The 18,003-nt window shown below is 58.6% G+C and overlaps 7 protein-coding genes across 7 annotated transcripts; 5 read left to right on the forward strand and 2 right to left on the reverse strand.

Annotated features, from left to right (window-relative positions):
* Window positions 1-316: 316 nt before the first annotated feature.
* Window positions 317-3,031, forward strand: THITE_2147950 (uncharacterized protein; the record flags this gene model as incomplete). The annotated part of the gene is made up of 4 exons (XM_003657568.1): window positions 317-351; window positions 493-1,078; window positions 1,160-2,884; window positions 2,951-3,031. The coding sequence occupies 4 exons, from the start codon at window positions 317-319 to the stop codon at window positions 3,029-3,031; spliced, it is 2,427 nt and encodes an 808-aa protein (XP_003657616.1).
* A 582-nt stretch (window positions 3,032-3,613) lies between these two features.
* THITE_2147951 (uncharacterized protein) lies at window positions 3,614-6,175 on the forward strand (the record flags this gene model as incomplete). Its single annotated transcript, XM_003657569.1, has 8 exons — window positions 3,614-3,711; window positions 3,762-3,963; window positions 4,017-4,851; window positions 4,925-4,974; window positions 5,047-5,482; window positions 5,546-5,619; window positions 5,682-5,705; window positions 5,789-6,175. The coding sequence occupies 8 exons, from the start codon at window positions 3,614-3,616 to the stop codon at window positions 6,173-6,175; spliced, it is 2,106 nt and encodes a 701-aa protein (XP_003657617.1).
* Window positions 6,176-6,523: 348 nt separating this feature from the next.
* On the reverse strand, window positions 6,524-7,515 carry THITE_2123481 (uncharacterized protein). Its single transcript, XM_003657570.1, has 3 exons — window positions 7,473-7,515; window positions 7,287-7,362; window positions 6,524-7,222 (listed from the first exon to the last, which is right to left on the reverse strand). The coding sequence occupies exons 2-3, from the start codon at window positions 7,332-7,334 to the stop codon at window positions 6,653-6,655; spliced, it is 618 nt and encodes a 205-aa protein (XP_003657618.1). The 5' UTR covers window positions 7,335-7,362; window positions 7,473-7,515; the 3' UTR covers window positions 6,524-6,652.
* A 1,300-nt stretch (window positions 7,516-8,815) lies between these two features.
* On the forward strand, window positions 8,816-9,546 carry THITE_2058635 (uncharacterized protein; the record flags this gene model as incomplete). The annotated part of the gene is made up of 3 exons (XM_003657571.1): window positions 8,816-9,161; window positions 9,268-9,352; window positions 9,417-9,546. The coding sequence occupies 3 exons, from the start codon at window positions 8,816-8,818 to the stop codon at window positions 9,544-9,546; spliced, it is 561 nt and encodes a 186-aa protein (XP_003657619.1).
* Window positions 9,547-10,198: 652 nt separating this feature from the next.
* Window positions 10,199-11,586, reverse strand: THITE_2147952 (uncharacterized protein; the record flags this gene model as incomplete). Its single annotated transcript, XM_003657572.1, has 4 exons — window positions 10,199-10,452; window positions 10,582-10,849; window positions 11,084-11,418; window positions 11,547-11,586. The coding sequence occupies 4 exons, from the start codon at window positions 11,584-11,586 to the stop codon at window positions 10,199-10,201; spliced, it is 897 nt and encodes a 298-aa protein (XP_003657620.1).
* Window positions 11,587-12,884: 1,298 nt separating this feature from the next.
* On the forward strand, window positions 12,885-15,443 carry THITE_124291 (uncharacterized protein; the record flags this gene model as incomplete). The annotated part of the gene is made up of 5 exons (XM_003657573.1): window positions 12,885-13,371; window positions 13,427-13,988; window positions 14,056-14,388; window positions 14,451-15,107; window positions 15,209-15,443. 5 exons carry the CDS (start codon window positions 12,885-12,887, stop codon window positions 15,441-15,443), a joined length of 2,274 nt encoding a protein of 757 aa, XP_003657621.1.
* A 981-nt stretch (window positions 15,444-16,424) lies between these two features.
* Window positions 16,425-17,918, forward strand: THITE_124292 (uncharacterized protein; the record flags this gene model as incomplete). Its single annotated transcript, XM_003657574.1, has 2 exons — window positions 16,425-17,815; window positions 17,846-17,918. 2 exons carry the CDS (start codon window positions 16,425-16,427, stop codon window positions 17,916-17,918), a joined length of 1,464 nt encoding a protein of 487 aa, XP_003657622.1.
* Window positions 17,919-18,003: the final 85 nt, after the last annotated feature.

The raw sequence follows: 18,003 nt of genomic DNA on the forward strand, positions 1-18,003 counted from the left end.
CCGTCCTAGTTTTCGCTAGTTTTCGATCTTGTTGCCCTACGCATTGCATGGTGACCTCGGGATGCCTAGCTTGACGCAGAAGTTAGGCCGAGTCGGTCCTCGGACTCGGTTTAAGGCCGGGCCAGCCAATCATGGACGACCTCGAGCATAGCCAAAAGCTCTTTGGTTCCACAAAATGCCGAGTTTTCGCTTGTAAGAACACACAAAAAGCCGTCTTCTTCCCACCATCTCCGAAATGTCCCAATTCCCCGAGGATCCCCCCTGCGCCCATCTCCAACTTCCTTGGTCTACAGCGCGGGAAAGTTTGCAGCTGATGATGGAACCAGAACGGCGGCGGAGGCGGCCGGCAGTGTATGTTATCCATGGATGTGCTTTCCGCGCATCCCGACGATTCTCTTTCATTGCTCCCCGTCGTCCTTGTTTACGGTGTCGCTACGACTCGCCGCCTGCCTGCCGGACCGGGCTGACTTGAGGCTTCCTTGCCGTGACTAGCTCCTGCGTCCTCTGCCGAAGACGCAAGATCCGGTGCGACAAAGAATCGCCATGTGGCAACTGCAAGAAATCCAAGAACGCCACGTGCGTCTACCGGGACGCCCCGCCCGCCGCGTCTCAGACTCAGACCCGCCGACGGCAGCGGGACAACAATGCTGTCGAGCCAAGTCGTCAGCCATCCGGAGCCGAGCCCGCGTCCCCCTTAACTCCGAGCACTGGCCCACCATCGGCCCCCTCGGTCGGGGGGCAAAGCCGCCCTAGACCGCCCCGGCCGACGACGACGCCGACGACCACCACTGCGACCGGACACGGCACCGACTGTGGCTCACCGCAAAGCGAGGGCATGCTCCAGCCCGAGGCCAGTCGGACCTTGCCGGACAAGGCATCTGTGTCGGCATGCCCGTCCATGGTCGTCGCTCCAAGCTCAGCCTCCCGCGTCCAGACGAAGGAGATAGGCTTCTTGTGCGACTATGCTCTGCACTGCGAGCTTCGTCCGGTGAAGGAGTCCCACCAGACGGTCACCAGGAGCGTCACTCACAAGACCCGTCTGTTTGGGCAGAGCCATTGGGTCAATGCCATGGCACTAGTAAGCAGTTTGTTTGATTTCCTTTCTTTTCCCCTTTACATACCAGACTGGTCCCGTCGTTGACCGGGCGCTGCTCCCCAGCTCCATGACATGTTTGACTTCCTGGACCGTAACTTGCGCGACGAGTCGTCCAGGGTCTTTGCGCTGGAGAAACGGTGCAAAGCCCTCTCAAAAACCATCAAGGCTCGTCGCGCCCCGCCTTGGCCCTGTCCGCCCACCCCGGAGCTGCCCGCCAAGGTGATCGCCGACACGCTGGTCGAATGCTACTTGACCATCAGCGAGCCCGTCTTCCGCGTCCTGCATATCCCGAGCTTCAGGCGCGATTACGAGGCGGTCTGGGACCCAACAAGCACTCATGACCCTGCCTTTCTAGTCCAGCTCAAGTTGGTCCTGGCAATCGGCGCAACCGCGTATGACTCCGCCTTCTCCTTGCGAGCCTCCGCCATGCGATGGGTGTACGAAGCGCACACCTGGCTCTCGGCGCCGGAATTCAAGTCCCGGCTCGCCATCTCGTCCCTGCAGACCAGCATCCTGCTCCTGTTGGCCCGCGAGACCGTAGGCGTGGGGGAGGACTTGGTCTGGATAACTCTGGGAACAACTCTTCGCATGGCCATCTACATGGGCCTGCACCGCGAACCGACAACCCTCAAACCAAAGGGCATCACCCCGTTCGTGGCCGAGATGCGTCGGCGCTTGTGGAACACCATCCTCGAACTGGTGCTGCAGTCGAGCCTCAGCGCCGGCGGACCGTCGCTAATCAGCCTGAGCGACTTCGACACCGAGCCGCCCCGAAATTTCGACGACGAGCAGCTGACCGGCGAGGACCCCGTCCCGCAGCCGGAAGACCGGTTCACGCAGAGCACCATCGCCGTCGCTCTGCGCAAGATGCTGCCCATCCGCCTAACCATCCTGAAGTACACCAACGACCTCTCTTCCCGCACAAACTACGCCGAGACGCTCGGGCTCGACTTCGAGCTCCGCGAGGCGTACAAGACGCTCACCCGCACGCTGCAAGCGCACCGGACCCCCGCGGGCGGGCCGTCCGACCTCGCGCTGCGGTCCGTCGACATCATCGTGCGCCGGTACTTCCTGGTGCTGCACCTGCCCTTCTTCGGGCCGGCGCTGCGCGAGACCGCGTACGCCTTCTCGCGCCGCGTGGTCGTCGACTCGGCCGTGCGGGTCTGGCGCGCCGCGTTCCCCGCGCCGCTCGTCGCCACGTCGCCCGTCGCCGCGTCGTCGTCGTCGTCGCCCGAGAAGAACAACAACAACAACAACAACAACAACAACAACAACAACAACAACAACAACAACAACAACGACGGGGACCCGCTCGGCCGCGTCGCGCTGTGCGGGCACTTCTTCCGCACCATCGCGATCCAGGCCTTCGTCGTCGTCGCCGTCGAGCTCCGCACGCTCGTCCGCGACGAGCAGAGCCTCGGCCTCGGCCTCGGCATCGGCCCCGGCCCCGTCGACCTGCGCCCGGACCTGCTCGCCGTGCTGCACGACTTCCGCGCCTACACCTGGCGCGCCATGGAGACCGGCGAGATGAACACCAAGGGCTACCTCATTGCCTGCATGGTGGCCACGCAGGTCGATGCGCTCCGCCGGGGGATGAGCGAGCGCGAGGCGGCCGTGCTGTTCGTGAAAACTGCCGAGGACGCCGAGCTGCAGGCTCTTGCCTTGTTTGAGCGCATCGAGGCCGGGTATCGGGCGCAGGCCGGCAACGCCGCTGGCGTGGGCGTTGATGCGGTCGGCGGCATGTTCCAGACTCCGCCCGAGCTCGCCCCGGAGGATTGGGATTATATGGTGAGCGAGCATGTCGCGTCTGGCTTTTGGCAGGGAGCTCGCGCTAACAGATGTGTCCCTGATTAGGTGTCGGATTTCTCGGATTTCTTCTTCAACCAGCCCGGCCCCGAACCTACGACCTGGATGTTTCCGTCAAACATTGGGTAGTCCACTTCCGGTGTATCGGAAACTCATCGTGTATCAAACAATACACTCCCGCTCTCGCGTCTGCCGAGTTGATCCTCGAGCCTCGGCTGTATAGGTATTCATGCTCCAATTTCACTTGACACGTCCCTGTGTGAAATCTTGTCTCTACTTCGAAATCGTTCGTCGGGGTGTCGCACCAAACAGCAGAAGCCACGCGCAAGCAGCGTTAAATACTCCCAAGACCCTCGCCCTTATGGTACTATTTCTTTCGAGCGCGATTCTCAGTTGCGGTTGCGCAAAGCCAAGTCTTCGAGCTGGATATTTGACAATGCAGAGGGACGCAGCGACGTCCTGCAACCCATACAGTCTGCTGTTGGTGGCTGAGTGAAACGCGAACCAACCAACAGGAGCGTGCGGGGAAGAACTTCAAATCGTTCCATCGCTACTGCTGGCGCCAGCACCAAGACTCAACTTCGCCAAGGCTTGCGAGGGGCCGTGTATCAGCACCGATCTCCAGAACACCGAGCCGCGCCTTAAGAATTGTCTTTCCCAGTTTCTCATACAGAGTTATCCGTTTGCTGGAGACGTCCGCTGCCATCCATCATGGCAGTCAAGGAGATCCAGGTCTTCAGATTGGACGTTGGGGAGCATTTTGGACGGCTGACGGAGCAAGAACAACGATATGCGCACCACATGGCTCGGTAGGCTTCGTTTTACCCGTCTTCCTTGAAAGCCTGCTGACCACTCGGAGCGCTGCTTGGCTCGGGGCGAGAATCATCCTAAGCCAGGTCTCCCCGGAGTCGCCGGCGATCTTCGACTTCATCCTCGAGCTGCACCGAGCCTGCGGCGGGAAATGGCAGACTCTCGCGGAAGCAGGCCACATTAGTAGCGAGGATCTCCAACAGTTCCTAACCTATGCCGCCACGTTTCTGTCGAACATTGGCAACTACTTTGTGGGGTGACCCTGAGCTTTTCCGAGGAAACTGACTGATCCTGACCGTCGCAGGGCTCCGGCGATCAAAAGTTCGTCCCCGGTCTCTCTGACGCAGCCCTCCGCAAGCTTGCCTGCATCTCCCCCAAGCTCACCCAGCTCTACGATGAAATCTCGCCCGCCATCAGCGCCATCCCCCCGTTCAGCCTCGGCTTCCCTTCAGCCACAACCCAATCCAGCTACTACCTTGGCGCCCTCACCCCGCAGGAAATCACCTCCGTCGACAGGCTGCTCGAACAGCAGTCCATCTTCCCCGAAAACACCCGCCTCCAAAAGCCCGCCGACACCACCACCGGCGGCACCACCTCAACTCCAACCATCAACATCCTCGTGGCCTCCGCCCAGCCCACCCCTCCTCCCACCCGACTCCCCTCCACCATCCCAACAACCAAAGCCAACATCCACCTCCGTAAAGGCGACCACTCCGGGCCCCTACGCGCAATCTGCACCGAGCTCTCCTTCGCATCCGCCCACGCCGCCACGGAGGCGCAGCGCGCCGTGCTGCGCGGCTACCTCGCCTCCTTCGAGACGGGCGACTTGCATGCCTACCGTGCGGCGCAGCGCGCCTGGGTGCGGGACATCACGCCGCGCGTGGAGAGCGTGCTCGGCTTTGTCGAGCCGTACCGCGATCCGGCGGGGGTTAGGGGGGAGTTTGAGGGGATTGTTGGGTTTGTGGATGCCGAGGGGGAGAAGGGGTTGGCGAGGCTTGCGGTTGGGGATGGGGGGAGGTGGCTTGTGAGGAGGTTGCCTTGGGTTATTGCTTCGGGGGGTGAGGGAGGTGAGGGGGGTGGTGGGATGGGGCCGTTTGAGAAGGATGGGGTGGAGGCTAATGGGTTGGCGAGTGTTCATGGTGAGTTACATGGCTCGTGGTGGTGACGGGATAAGGGGGGTCGCTGCTGACGGTGCGGGTGGGTGAATATCAGCGCTGGCGTACTGCTCCAGCATTATCTTCCCGGGGATCAACTTGCCCAATGTGAGTCGACACGATTTTGGCAGGAGCTTTCTCTGGCTCAGGCATGCCCCATATACTGACCTGCTGCGGCAGTACAACGACATTCGCCAGGAAGTCGGCTTCAAGAACATCATCTTCGCCAATCGCATGCGGGTCGAGAGCCAAGCGAAGCAGTACCCCTTCATCGACCCCGCCGAGGCAGAGACCTTCGCGAAGCACAAGTTTCCCGCGTACTACTGGTGGGTTGTGCTGCATGAGATCCTCGGCCACGGCACGGGGCGCATGCTCGTCGAGAGCGCCGAGGGCAAGTACAACTTTGACATCAACAACCCACCCATCAACCCTCTGACCGGCGAGCCCATAACCTCCTGGTACAAGCCTGGCCAGACGTGGACGGGACAGTTTGGGGACCTGGCGACCACCGTCGACGAGTGCCGAGCCGAGCTGGTGGGCGCGTATCTGATGGATGATCCGGAGGTGCTGGCGCTGCTGGGGTTTACTGAGGACCTGGAGATCCGAGCGGAGGACCGTGAGTAGATTGAATCCTCGACGTTTTAAGGGCGTCTGAACTAACTGCAGAGGTGTCGTGCAGTAACCTACAACCTGTACCAGCAACTTGGCGTTGATGGCCTGCGCGGCCTGGCGAACTTCAATGTCGATAGCGGAGTGAGTTTCGCGCGAACACTCTCTCCTGCCCTGACGTTCGCTTGCTAACTTCCACGGCTTAGAAATGGGGCCAGGCTCACAGCCGAGTAAGTTCCTTTAAGTCAAGACGCCCAGATGGCTCCGGTATGGTGCAATCCTCCAATTTGCTAACAGCCCGAATCGTCAACAGGCCCACTTCGCCATCCTGCAATGCCTCCTCCGCAACGGCGACGGCGTCATAACAGTGACTCACGACAAGGCCGCTCGGTCGCTAACAGTCCGGGTAGACCGGTCCAAGATTCGGACCCACGGAAAGCCCGCCCTCGGCGCCATGCTCTTGCGGCTGCACATGTACCGGTGCACGGCAGACGTGGCGGCGTGTCGCACCTACTACGAGGACCTGTCGCGGGTGGACGAGGAACATCTCGCGTGGCGGGAGGCGGTGCTCGCGAACAAGCCGCCGCCGCTCGTGTTTGTGCAGGCCAATACCTTCTTGGAGGGGGACAGGGTTGTGCTGAAGGAGTATGAGCCGACTGTGGAGGGCGTCATTCAGAGCTGGGCTGAGCGGATGGTTTGATGTCCTTCCAGCCTCCGACCGAACCAGGGCTTCTTGCCGGAGGCTGGTCATGGCCAAGGCCTGTACCAAAAAGGACCTAAACTACGAAACCTGACGAAGGAGCTGGAGAGCATGCTAGACATCCAGTCAGTCTCGGCAATGGCAATCGGAACATCGATTATGAACAGCATGCACAATCGAGTGCCCCTTGTGAGCTTGGCCGTGTCCCGGGCCACAGAAGAGCTCCAATCCTTCCCCAGCCTTCGTTGACCGATGTTGACCGCAAGGCGCCACAGTCGGAAAGATGCAGCTGTCTCCCAACCGAAAGTGTCTGGTGCTAGCTCCACGCGCCGCGCCCTTGACTCGCGCTTGATTATTCAAGTCTTCTTCCCCTTGTACGGTAGCGAAGTACACTAGGATTCGATGCAGCGAAGAAGGATTTGAATGTCCCATGAAAAGTGGACCCTCTTTGCCAGCTATTTGCTGTTATACAGTGACCTATGAATCCTCCTCCGCAACCTCCCCAAAGACCAGCGGCGGCACTGGCGTGTCCGAGGGCAGGACATCCTCCTCGTCGTTTGTCGATTCCACCTCTCCCCTGCCCGGGTGGCCGGACGCACCGTACACGCCGCTCGGCTCGTCCTCGGCCATATCAATCACCTCTTCGAACCCCATCGTGGCAATGTCGAGGGCAACAAGGGTGGCCTGGACCCATTTGGGGGCTGCGCGCACCGTCTGCAGCCGCCCCGTGAGCTCGACATCGTCATCGGTCTCCATCGCTGCCAAAAGCACCGTGCTATCCTCGGCGGTCCGCGCGTCCAGCACGGCGAAGAACCTGTTCTTCGGCTCGCCGAGCCGCTCCGCCACCTGTTCCGCCGACATTCCGATGAAGGGCGAGGGCGGCAGGCCCGCGGCCGTGCCGGCCGCCGTCACGTTCGCCTCCACAGTGTCCATGTTGCTCCCGTCATTGCCGTCGCCCGGGCCCGGGAGAACGGCGAGAAGCTGCCCGATGCCTGCGGAGAGGTGCTCGCTATACTCGTAAGAGGCGGTGAGAATGTTGTCGATTACCTGCGCAGGATGGCGGTACGTGTGAGTAGAAGGCAACGGAGCCAGGGGTCCAAGAGGAGCGTACTTCGGCCGGAACTTCGGCAGTTCGGCACACTGCGAAGATGGTTGTCATATCGTCGGGAGTCGGGTTTGGTTTGGGGCTGGTTCAAATGAGTCTAGACCTTTGCGGAACTGAAATGTAGTTCGTGTGGATGGAGGTCGCCAAATACCGAGAAGCTTGATCGGTAGGTTCCAGGCCCGGGGTTGATACCTTATCCTTTGTGGTTGGGGCGGGGTTCCTGCCGTCGAATTTTATGGATGGTTGTTGGTTGCTCCGTTGAGGGATCGCGTTTCGACTAAAAATACTTTGACGAACAGGATGGCATTCCGCAGCTGAATGCCCACCGAAACAGCTGTGTGGCTGTGTGCCAGGCAAGTACGGATGACAGGTACAGTAGGTCCCAACCTTTTTTGTGCAACAGCAAATCCTTCGGGAGGGGGAATCTAGAACTCTTAGGCTGTTGGGTTGGGGTAAGACCACGTTCTTTCTGCTGCGAGTAAGCGGCTGAACGTTGCGGCCCCTTCCCTCTTCTGTGCGGGTGGGAAGAGAGAAAACGAACAGCGATAATCGCGGCCAAGGTAAGAAAGGCAGGCTGTTGGTGATTCTTGTACAACACCGCTGCCGGCGGCGCTGGCAGGAGGATTGGAATGCTCTTTTGATTCAATAACAAAGTATCAGAGCAATGACGGTCCGAAGGCAGGCCGCGCTTCAGACTTGAGCAACTGAATCAGGGCTGTAACGCCAAGCACGGCACGCAAGATATCGCGTTTGTTCACTTTCTGTAAAAGCCTTCAGGATGCGAAGGATCCGCGGAGAGTTGCAAACAGAGTGTTCGCGAATCACCCCTGTCTCTCATCCTTCATGGACGCTTCGATGCGATGTAGTCAGTCCCGAATCGCTTCGACCTGCTGATTCCATCTCCCTACCTAATAGCATGGATCTAAAATTACTGGAGTTATGCCTAAGGTATCTGAATGTGTTGTAGTTACACCAGTATTCTGCCGTGGCTTGGTTCTCGACATATAGCTGTTACCATTGCCTAAGCCGCAACGCTCTCAAGAAATGACCTAGATATTGTAATACCTCAAAACTCTCCCAATCCGGCCCAGCTTAGGAATCCAGCAATGTGTACGGCATGAACTCGCACATCCTTACGGACGTGTGCCGACCGGCTGAGCAACCAATGGATGCAAGTACGCCTACTTAGCCACTGCCATCAACAACCAACAACTTTTAGCCCCCACAGGTGGCCTTCTGTCAGCTGTGTTGCACGGCCAGCACGTGTGTTGCACGGCCAGCACGCAAGACTCTGACAACGTAAGACTCTGCCGCTGGCCGTGTATCAAGCCAAGGGGGCAGGTTCACCCGAATGCAATAGGGAGCTCCGGAGTTGGGGGCTACGAGGGGTTCAAAAAGGTATATGAACCACGAGAGAGACTGCCCTCAGTGTAATTGTTTGATGTGAAAGCAGAACATACGCAGAGCATATTCATTCCGGCCCTTACACCCTCTCATCACTGTCTCGTTGAACCTCAGGAGGCAGTTTAGCCGCCATGCGACCTCACTCCGCATTCACTCTTGCCTTTGCAGCCATAGCCATCCAAGGCATAGCCGCGATCAACTTCGTCTGGGACTGTGCCAACTCCGTCGATACCTGCAACAATGCTTGCTACGCCATGAACCACAATCTCGCCCCAAGCGTGCTCACCAAAGATACCCGCGAAACCCAGGTAAAACAGCGCCGCAAGGACTCAGGCTGTAGACGGGGCCCATGCGGCAAGAATGCCAAAACAAGCTTCAAGCGGTTCGGGGGTTCATGCGACGAATATCCCTTTGCCACCACCAAGGAGGGTGGTAAAGGTGCCATCCTGCGTTGCGTCGATGGCCTTGAAAATTCAAGTCAGTCTCCCCCATCTCAACGCTGCATAGACCTCGTTAGCAGTTCCCCTCGTTTTCTTCTCATAAACCTATACCATCGCTTCTGCCTCTAACCTTCGACGGGAAGGCGAGGGTGGCCAACTCAGCGCCTTCTACAAGAAGATCCCGGATGGACAAAAATTCGGCATTACCATGACCAACTATCAGAAGGCGTGAGTTACCAACACAGCTCTGTTACAATGCGAAACTGTCTTCGAGCTGATCTTCATTACCTAGCGCCTTTTGCGTCAATTCCAAGAAGGCCAACGACGGCGGCGAGTTCCGGCTCAAGAACAATGCATTCGTCAGCGCCAAGCGCAGTGGTATGTTGTTTTCATATTCATTCCACCCTGGCTTGCGCATATAAGCAAGCCACCGTTGTCTTCGGACAGAGCGCTAACGAACTGCGCTCTCTATGTGGCAGACGATGAGCTCTTCGAAGCCGCACCGGTGGCGCGCAACGTCGTGAACAGGCTGCGCGAGTACGAAGACGAGTTGGGCCGGCGCGTGCTGCATCTGTCGAACGATCCCGCGGTTACGCTGGTCGGCCAAACCATCTCTAACGGCACGGCGACTCTCCTGGTTGTGAGAGAGATCTTCGAAGAGTAGGTTCAGGTTATGTGCGAGAGTAGGGGAGGGATTCAGTGCATTGCCGATGATTGTTGGGACCTAGGGAGTTGGTCCTTTACATGTATAGAAGCCAGGAGATACATTGGATAGCATTTGAGCTACACCTAGGCTGAAGCGTGGTGTGCGGAGCAACTGTGTTCTACTCTCAACTGAGTTGCGCAACAAGGTGGCTCAACCGGCAAATTAACCGTTAGTCCTGCGAGACGTCCCTCTTAAGCGAAGCGACCTATATGGCGCTCTATCTCGCTGCGAACGGAGGCACCGGACGGAGGTACCTAGGTATATATTCAAGCCAATGTAGCTCCACCTTCTCGACAATGCATCTAGCCTTCCTGTATCTCTCACTTCATTGTTCGTAACATCCTAGGCCTTACACTTGCAACTCCCGTTCAACTGCCCTGTTTTGCCTCCAGATATTGCAGGACCTGAAACACCGTCTGAAGCCCCGCCAAAACAACACTGATCGAGCCAAAGATGAGTACGCTCCAGAACGCCAGCCAGGCGGTCGAGTCGCGCCTGTCGCGCCACAGCTGGCCGATTGAACGGGGCTTCTTGCCGGAGGCGTAGCCGTGCAAGCGGGCAAGCCTGCTTCGGAGGTGCGGGAAGTCCGCCGCGAGGTCGTACTCATCCCTCTCCACCACCGCTGCGACGTCGTGGCTGTCAAAGCGCTTTCTGCCGCAGAGCTGCACGAGGAACCGATCGTGGCATTGCGTGGGCATGCGTGCGAACGGCTGCAGGCGCCGGAAAACGGCCCTGGACTTCTTGTTTTGGCCGAATATCAGACGGTAGGAGAGCAGAATCTCCTGGAGCAGGCCTGTGACGTCCTCCTCGGTGGCCCATGGTGCTGGCCCGGGTTTCTCCAGGGCGCAGCGGTGCAGTATGCTCTTGCTGCTGTGGTTACCCTCCTTGCGTGACTCGTGCTGATGGAGACATGAGACGCAGAACGAGGGATACCGGTAGAGGAAGAGCCTGCCAGTTCGTTTGTCCAGCTCGAGGTGGCAGGAGAGAGAGTCGACCCACTCGATGGCGACGCCGCAGACCTTGGTGAGAACGTGGGCGTTGATGTCTTTGACGCTAACCACTCTGACCTGGTTAAAAACGGCCTGGTCGTCGGCATCGTCAAACGTGCAATAATTCTGCGGCGGAAGCATCAAGCCAAAACCAAGGAGGAAATCCGGCAGGCTCTTGCTGCTCGAGGGCGCAAACTGGTTGAGCGAGAGCCGAGCCTCGCCGCGATGGCCGGGCGTCTCGTCCAGAATATTGTATCCTCCGACCGCGTGAGGACTAAAATCAGGCTTGTACAGCATTGTCTGCCACCCTATGATTGAGAACACAAGCTCTTTGGCTGATTGGGCGGCCTCGTAGTTGTGCTCGGTAGAGATCACGCCCTGACTACGAAGCGCGTCGGTGATGGTGTTGATATTCTTGGGCCCTGGCACTAGTGCCAACTCCCGTATCTGGTTCCATACCAAGAAGAATGGGCCGTAATCGGGGTCCTCATCCGGGTTGAAATCTGGCAGGCTCAGCAGCAGGCGTTGCGGCTGGCTGCAGACCTGCTGAAGCACCCAGGCACGATACCAGGGAAGCTCGTCGAAGGTCGGATCGCAACCTGGATGCGAGGTTGTCGCATCCGTATTTGTGAAGGACTTAGTTTGCTCTAATACTCGCGTGATCTACCTATTAGTGCGCTGTCTTTGAGCATAATCGAATGTGATAATCTAGAGCTTTCGACCGTACCCTCGCGAGGCGAAACCTCATTCTTGCCGTAAGGAGGCATCGAGATCTCAATAACCGGGCGAACAGTGCAGTGTATAATTGTCCGGCATATCACGTATCGAGAGGTCCCAAGAGACTGGAAGGGCGGGCGGACCGCTGGTGCTTCGAAGTATTCACGTTTTGTTGGGACGAGGAGAACTGCGCCGTGGTACTTGAATGAAGCGCCTCCACGGATTGCAGCAGCTGATGGCCCAGAAAAACAAAGATTAGAGCTGGTTAACATGGTCAGCTAGGGAGCACGGAGTAAGGTACTGGATTAGAGGGGTAATATTGTAAGAAGCTGGGGCACCATCCGGCGGCTGCGTGGCCGGCAGCCAGACAGTGGCCACACGGTGTGTCTTGCACGAGAACCGGAGGAGGCGGATGCGCCTTCTTGGGCCGCAGCAACTCGCGCGCGGGAAATTCAAACTGCAATTGTAATTGGTCAGTGATAGCCATCCATGGCTCTTTCCTGCTGTGGAACCTCACTGGAAACCAAAGGGAAAGCACGATGCGAGTGCCACCCAAAGGACCTGCTTCCCGATATGGCCCGCTGGGCAGCCTGGGCTGTGAGCCTGTGACCAGCAGGCCAGCTGCTTCCCGCTTCCCCGCTTTCCCATGATTCTCAGCGAAGCTTTCCACTTTCTCAGCTGGCCACGGGCGCCTCAATTTCCGTAACGATGGAGAAGTTGGTGTTGCCCTTCTGTGCCTCACGCCTCTCCCATCAACGACCAACAACATGGATCTGCTAACAGCAAGGACAACAGGGGTACAGGTACCTACAGCCCGCTGTGGCATCAGGCATTGGAGAAGTACCTGGATGAACTGCAGGGCTCTGAAGACTACAAGGCAATTCTCCAAATCCACTCCCTCGATGATTTGCTCTATTCCTTGCAGTCCATCCCGCTCGCCACCCCAGGCAACTATCCGGGACTCAATTCCGTCAACAGGCTTGCGCCGAGGCTCAAATTCGTCGATGATTTTGCCGCCGTGCTTGCCGTGTGTTTCGGGGCCGACGCAGCGCTCACAGCCGCCGTTTGGGGCAGCATCCGGCTCATTCTTTCCCATGCATCCTCGGCCGCCGAGACGTTTCAGGATGTCCTCGACATGCTCGAGGAGCTGAGCCTGACCCTTCCGCGCCTGCAAGTGTACGAGAAGACGCTGCCGTTGAACCAGCCGCTCCAGCAGGCCTTGGTTGATGTCTACTGCGAGATCATCTGCTTCTACGCGCGGACCATCAACTTCCTCCGTCGCACTCCCCACTTGGTACTGCGAAAGAGCGCTTGGCGAGACTTCCGGAATGACTTCTCCCGCACGATTATGCGCATCAAGCGCATGTCCTCGGCCGTTGAGAGCCAGGCCGACATCGTTCGCATGCAAAAGGATGAGGTGCGCTACAAGGAAGTCTTGGAGCTGCTCAATGCCATGCAAATAAGCAAGAGGGACACTGCCCACCGGCTTCGGTACAGCAACATCCCGTTTGCTGCCAACCCCAAGTTCAGCGGACGCGAGGGTATCCTTGAACGCGTGCACCAAGCCTTAAGCCCCGAGACCACCTCCCCGTCACTCAAGTCTATCGCGCTCTTCGGCATGGGCGGGGTCGGCAAGACCCAGATTGCGGTTCAATATGCACACCGGAATATCGACAAGTTCGATGCCATTTTGTGGGTTGCAGCCGACAACACGATTTCCATCGGCCAGAGCTTCCGTGAGATTGCCGAGGGACTCGGGCTGCTCCAAAGCGAGGAAGAGACCAAGGATGCTGCCGCAGCCCTGCTGATGGTGAGAAACTGGCTCAGCTCCTCGAGTATGCCCCTGCTGGATCCCGAATATCCTCTCACCTTACATGCTGACAACGGCAGGGACAAACTGCCTGATGATATTCGACAACGCAGACGATGTGACAGTTCTGAAAGCGGCGTGGCCCGGAACTATCTGCGGCTCAGTGTTGTTAACCACACGCGATCTTGCAGTAGCGACCTCCCTGGCAGCTCAGCACGTGCAGGTTGATGCGCTCAGCGAGGATGATGGCAGCAAGCTGCTTCTCAAGGCCATTGACGTGGATCATGCCTCGCCGGCTGATGCTGAACACGCTCGTGCCATCAGCCGGACTTTGGGCGGATTGCCATTGGCACTGGCTCAGATCGGCGGATTCGTCACTCTGCGGAAACTGTCATTACACGAGGTGCTGCCTCTGTACGAGCGCTATTCCACCAGAATCCATGCCCGCAAGGCACCCGGAAGCGACTACCAGCACACGCTGAGCACAGTGTGGGATGTTTCTTTCGACAAGTTGACCGAGACCTCGACGACCCTTCTCCGCCTGCTGTCTTTCTTCGACCCCGACGGCATCTCCGAAGACATTCTCCTGCAGGGCTCTGACGGGCTCGATGAGAAGTTCGCTTTCTTGTCTGACGAATTGGAGTCAGTGAACGCCCGTAGTTTTCCTTGCTTACGATGCGATCGAGTGAGAACTGACTGCTCGTCATAGCCTGGGCGACGCTTGTGAGGAGCTCATGCGAGCAGCCCTCCTCAACCGAACTGGATCATCTCCCATGCTCACCATCCATCGCCTGGTGCAGGATGCCGCCAGAACGAAGCTGAGCGAGAAGGAACGTACGACGTATTTTGATGCAGTGGTCCACATGCTCTGCTGGGGGTTTCCAGACCACTCAAGCAGCGACATTGGTCACCAAATAGCATCTTGGTCGCGATGCGAAAAGTGCCTCCCTCATGTAAACCATATTGCCGAACTCGCCATACGGCATAAGTACCGAGCAGGGGATAAGCAGAAGTATGCAGACCTCCTGCTCAGGTGCAGTTGGTAAGATCACACACACCAGGAGGAGGTCACCGATGGGTCCTGACAATCCACGCCCCATCTAGGTACCTGTACGAACGCGAGATGTATTTCATTGCCAGGAAAATGGTTACTCAGGCGATCTCCACGTTCGAGGACACCACCACCCTGGCCTACGCAAGCGCCCTCGATCTCGGCGGCCTCATCGACCTGGACCTTGCCCGTCCCGGCGACGCCCTCGAACCATTCAAGCGTGCCCTCGAGATACGCAAAACCTGCCTCGGACCCGAGGATCCCTTCATCGCCTACAGCCTCAACAACATCGCGCTCGCCTACACCGAAATGAACCAACTGGACCTGGCCTACACAGCCCACCTAGAAGCAATCCGCCTCCGCCTGCAGGCCCGCAGCGACCGCATCGGCAACTCGTACAGCAACATGGCCAGCCTGCTGCTGCGCATGGGCCGCGCCGACGAGGCCGAGGCCATGCTGGCTCGCTGCCCCTCTCTCAAGGACTTCACCGACGAGACCTTTCTCGCGACGGGCAACCCGCGCTTCTCGGGCGACATGGTCCTGCTGTCGCGCATCCGCCGCGCACAGGGCCGGCGCGAGGACGCGCTGCGGCTGGCGTCCAAGGCGCTGGCCTTCCGGAGATCCCTGCTAGGCAACCGGCTCAAGACGTGCGATTCGCTGTTTGATGTCGCGTGTTTGTTGTTGGAGGAGGGACATGAGGGATCGGCGGTGTGAGTTCATTTGCTTACTTATTTTCTCTACTTTCTCTCTCCAGCGGGGTGTGCAGAATGCATATTGCGCAGGGCGCTAATGTGTTCAATGTGTTCTCTAGGCTGCTTCTCAAAGAAATAATTGGCATCGCTGGGACGTTGGCCGAGGGTGGGGGCCAGCAAGCGCGAGCGCTGTATAAGCTGTCGCAGATACAGGCAGAGAGGGGCTCACTTGCGGAGAGTGAGGCATGCAAGAAGGAGGCAATTGAGTTGTTGGCCAAGTTGAGGCCGGAACTCAATGACGCGCCATTTGAAGAGGCGACTTTCTCGGAGCTGTGTCTGTGGATGTTGTGGTGACTAGTCATAGGACTGCGAAGGGGAAGAGTCAGTTTCTCGAATCACTGCCTTTCTCACTTCCTCCTGGCTCAAAACGAAGCTACACCAATCTCATACACATTGGATGGCCCGACCATGAACTCAGCAGTAAAGAGACCGCGCAACTTCGCCTGTCAACCTCGAAGCTGTGGTTTAATCCGATGATCCAGCCAACCCGATTTCCAAGGGTTAGGGTTAACCCCTGAACGGGGTCAACAACAGGGTCAACACGCAAGGCAATCAATCCGCCGGGCACGGCCGACATATGAGAGAACTACGAATTCCCACACGATTTTCCAGAAACCCCATGTTGCTGTTGGTATAATATGGAAATATTGGTTTATCATGAAATTTGATGAGAGCGTCATTACACGGTTTGATGGCCATTGTAGCACTGTGTCACCGACAACACCACCGACTATCTCTTAGGGCGTTTTGCGCCTTGCCTTTCGACACCAGAAAACGGAGATCAGAGAGAAAATCAAAACAAAATCACGCAATCTTGGTGAGGAGATAGCTCAAAGATGGCTCTGGGTGGCTGACCGTCTGGACAACCTCTGCGAGGAGTCACCTGCAGGGCTGTTTTTGTGTTGAAGGTTCATCTTAACATCAGATTGGATACTTTCCACACTTCTTCGTGCTTTCTCACTTACACAGAAGAGGATGTGGCCGAATTCCCACGCATTGGCTGATCATGCGGCTGCTGTTGATGGAACGTGGCCGGAAGGTGCCCGATGTCACCCGGGCGAGCGCCGGTGACCCCTCCCGGGCAACGGAGCAGCTCGGCCTGCGGCTCTAGCGGAGGGGCTCGACTCGGCAGGTACAACCAGGCGCACACACCCAGGCACCGCCGACATCTCTGTTAGCTGCTCTTTCCCAAAACCGATTTCTCTTGTTTGGCACCTCGCAACACAAAACGGAGGAGCCGTCGTCGACTTCCTGGAGAAAGACGCTGCTACAATAATGGGTTCGCGATTTCCCGACGTCGGTTTTCCCATTAGGGTCTCTCAAACACAGAAGCAGCACATCTCTCCGGCCGATGACCTCCACCGGTACTGGAGGAGCCAAGCAGAGGAAGGCTACCTTGAGCGCTACTGGCCCGACGACCTCGGCCACGATGCTTGGATCAACACCATTCGCCGGCTCCTTCTCGAACCATTTCCCGAGTTCGCCGACGCCGAGATCAAATACTTTGCCAATGGCACCTTCAACCGCCTCTACAGCATCACCCATGCCGGCTGGAACAAATCGTACCTCTTCCGCGTGTCGATCCCCGTCGAGCCCTTCTTCAAGACTGAGAGCGAGATCGCGACGATGGAATACGTCCGGCGACACACGTCTATGCCCGTCCCCCGGGTGATTGCTTTCTCCTCGAGCGACGACAACGAGCTGGGATACGAATGGATCCTGATGGAGATGATGCCGGGCGAGCCGCTTCGCAAGGTCTGGAATACGATGCCCGAGCCCGCGAGGGTCGAGTTCTTCGCAGAGCTGGCGGGCCACGTCAAGCAGCTGGCTGCCCTGCGCTTCAGCGCGTTCGGCAACATCTATTTCGCAGACGTCGCCGATCAGGTTCTGTCGATCCCACTTCCCCAGCGAGCCCAGCCCGACGCTGGCGTGGACGACGGCGCAGACAAAGACATTGGTCCCGGCGGAGCGTTCGTGCTCGGCCGCATCGTGTCGCAGGATTTCTTCTTCGACAAGCGCGTCTACTACCCCGGCTCCCGCGGGCCCTTCCAGACCACCCGTGAGCTGGTCGACGCTCGCGTCGCCCTCCTCGGCAAACGAATCAGCGACCTCTCGCCCACCGAGGGTCAAGCCTGGTACTGCGAGAACGACCGCGAGCTGGCACGCCACCGGGACCGCGTCTACGAGCTCTTCGACCAGCTGAAGGCCCTGGTGCCGCAGCTCGTCCCGCCGGACAACGGACCTGAGGACGTGGGCATGCTCTGGCACGACGACCTGTCGGAGCACAACCTCCTGGTCGACCCGGCCACATTCAAGCTCACCGCCGTCGTCGACTGGGAATCGGTCAGCGTGGTGCCGGCGTACGAGACGCACGACGCCGTGCCCGCGTTCCTCTCGGACCGCGACTGGCGGCCGACGCCGCTGACGCTGCTCGCGCGCGGCGTGCCGCCCAACGACGAGGCCATCGCGGCCGACAAGCGGCGGCGCGCCGCCGAGCTGGGCCCCGCCCGCCGCGCGTACTTCGGGGCCCTCGGCCCGCTCTACGACGACGCCGCGCCCGAGACAAGGCTGCGCGTCCGCGCCAAGCAGGGCCTGGCCAAGCAGCTGGAGATTGCCAGCTTCCAGCACCGGCCGTGGTGGACGGCTGCGTGGCTTGCCGAGAACGGGTTCGACACCAACAGCTGCGGCAGTTGCAGGGTTGATGGGTGCTTGCGGCAGGGAGAGGAGGACGCTGATGCGGCGGCTGAGCCGGAATGCGCGAGGGCTTAGGTTTTATGAACAAGTTCCCAACGGGGAACTGGCATGAGGCGTTTTGGTTTTTGGACGCGTGGTATTCCCCGGTTGTCTGGCGCAC

The sequence above is a fragment of the Thermothielavioides terrestris genome, chromosome 6 (genome assembly GCF_000226115.1).
Source record: "Thermothielavioides terrestris NRRL 8126 chromosome 6, complete sequence".
NCBI classification, from domain to species: domain Eukaryota; kingdom Fungi; phylum Ascomycota; class Sordariomycetes; order Sordariales; family Chaetomiaceae; genus Thermothielavioides; species Thermothielavioides terrestris.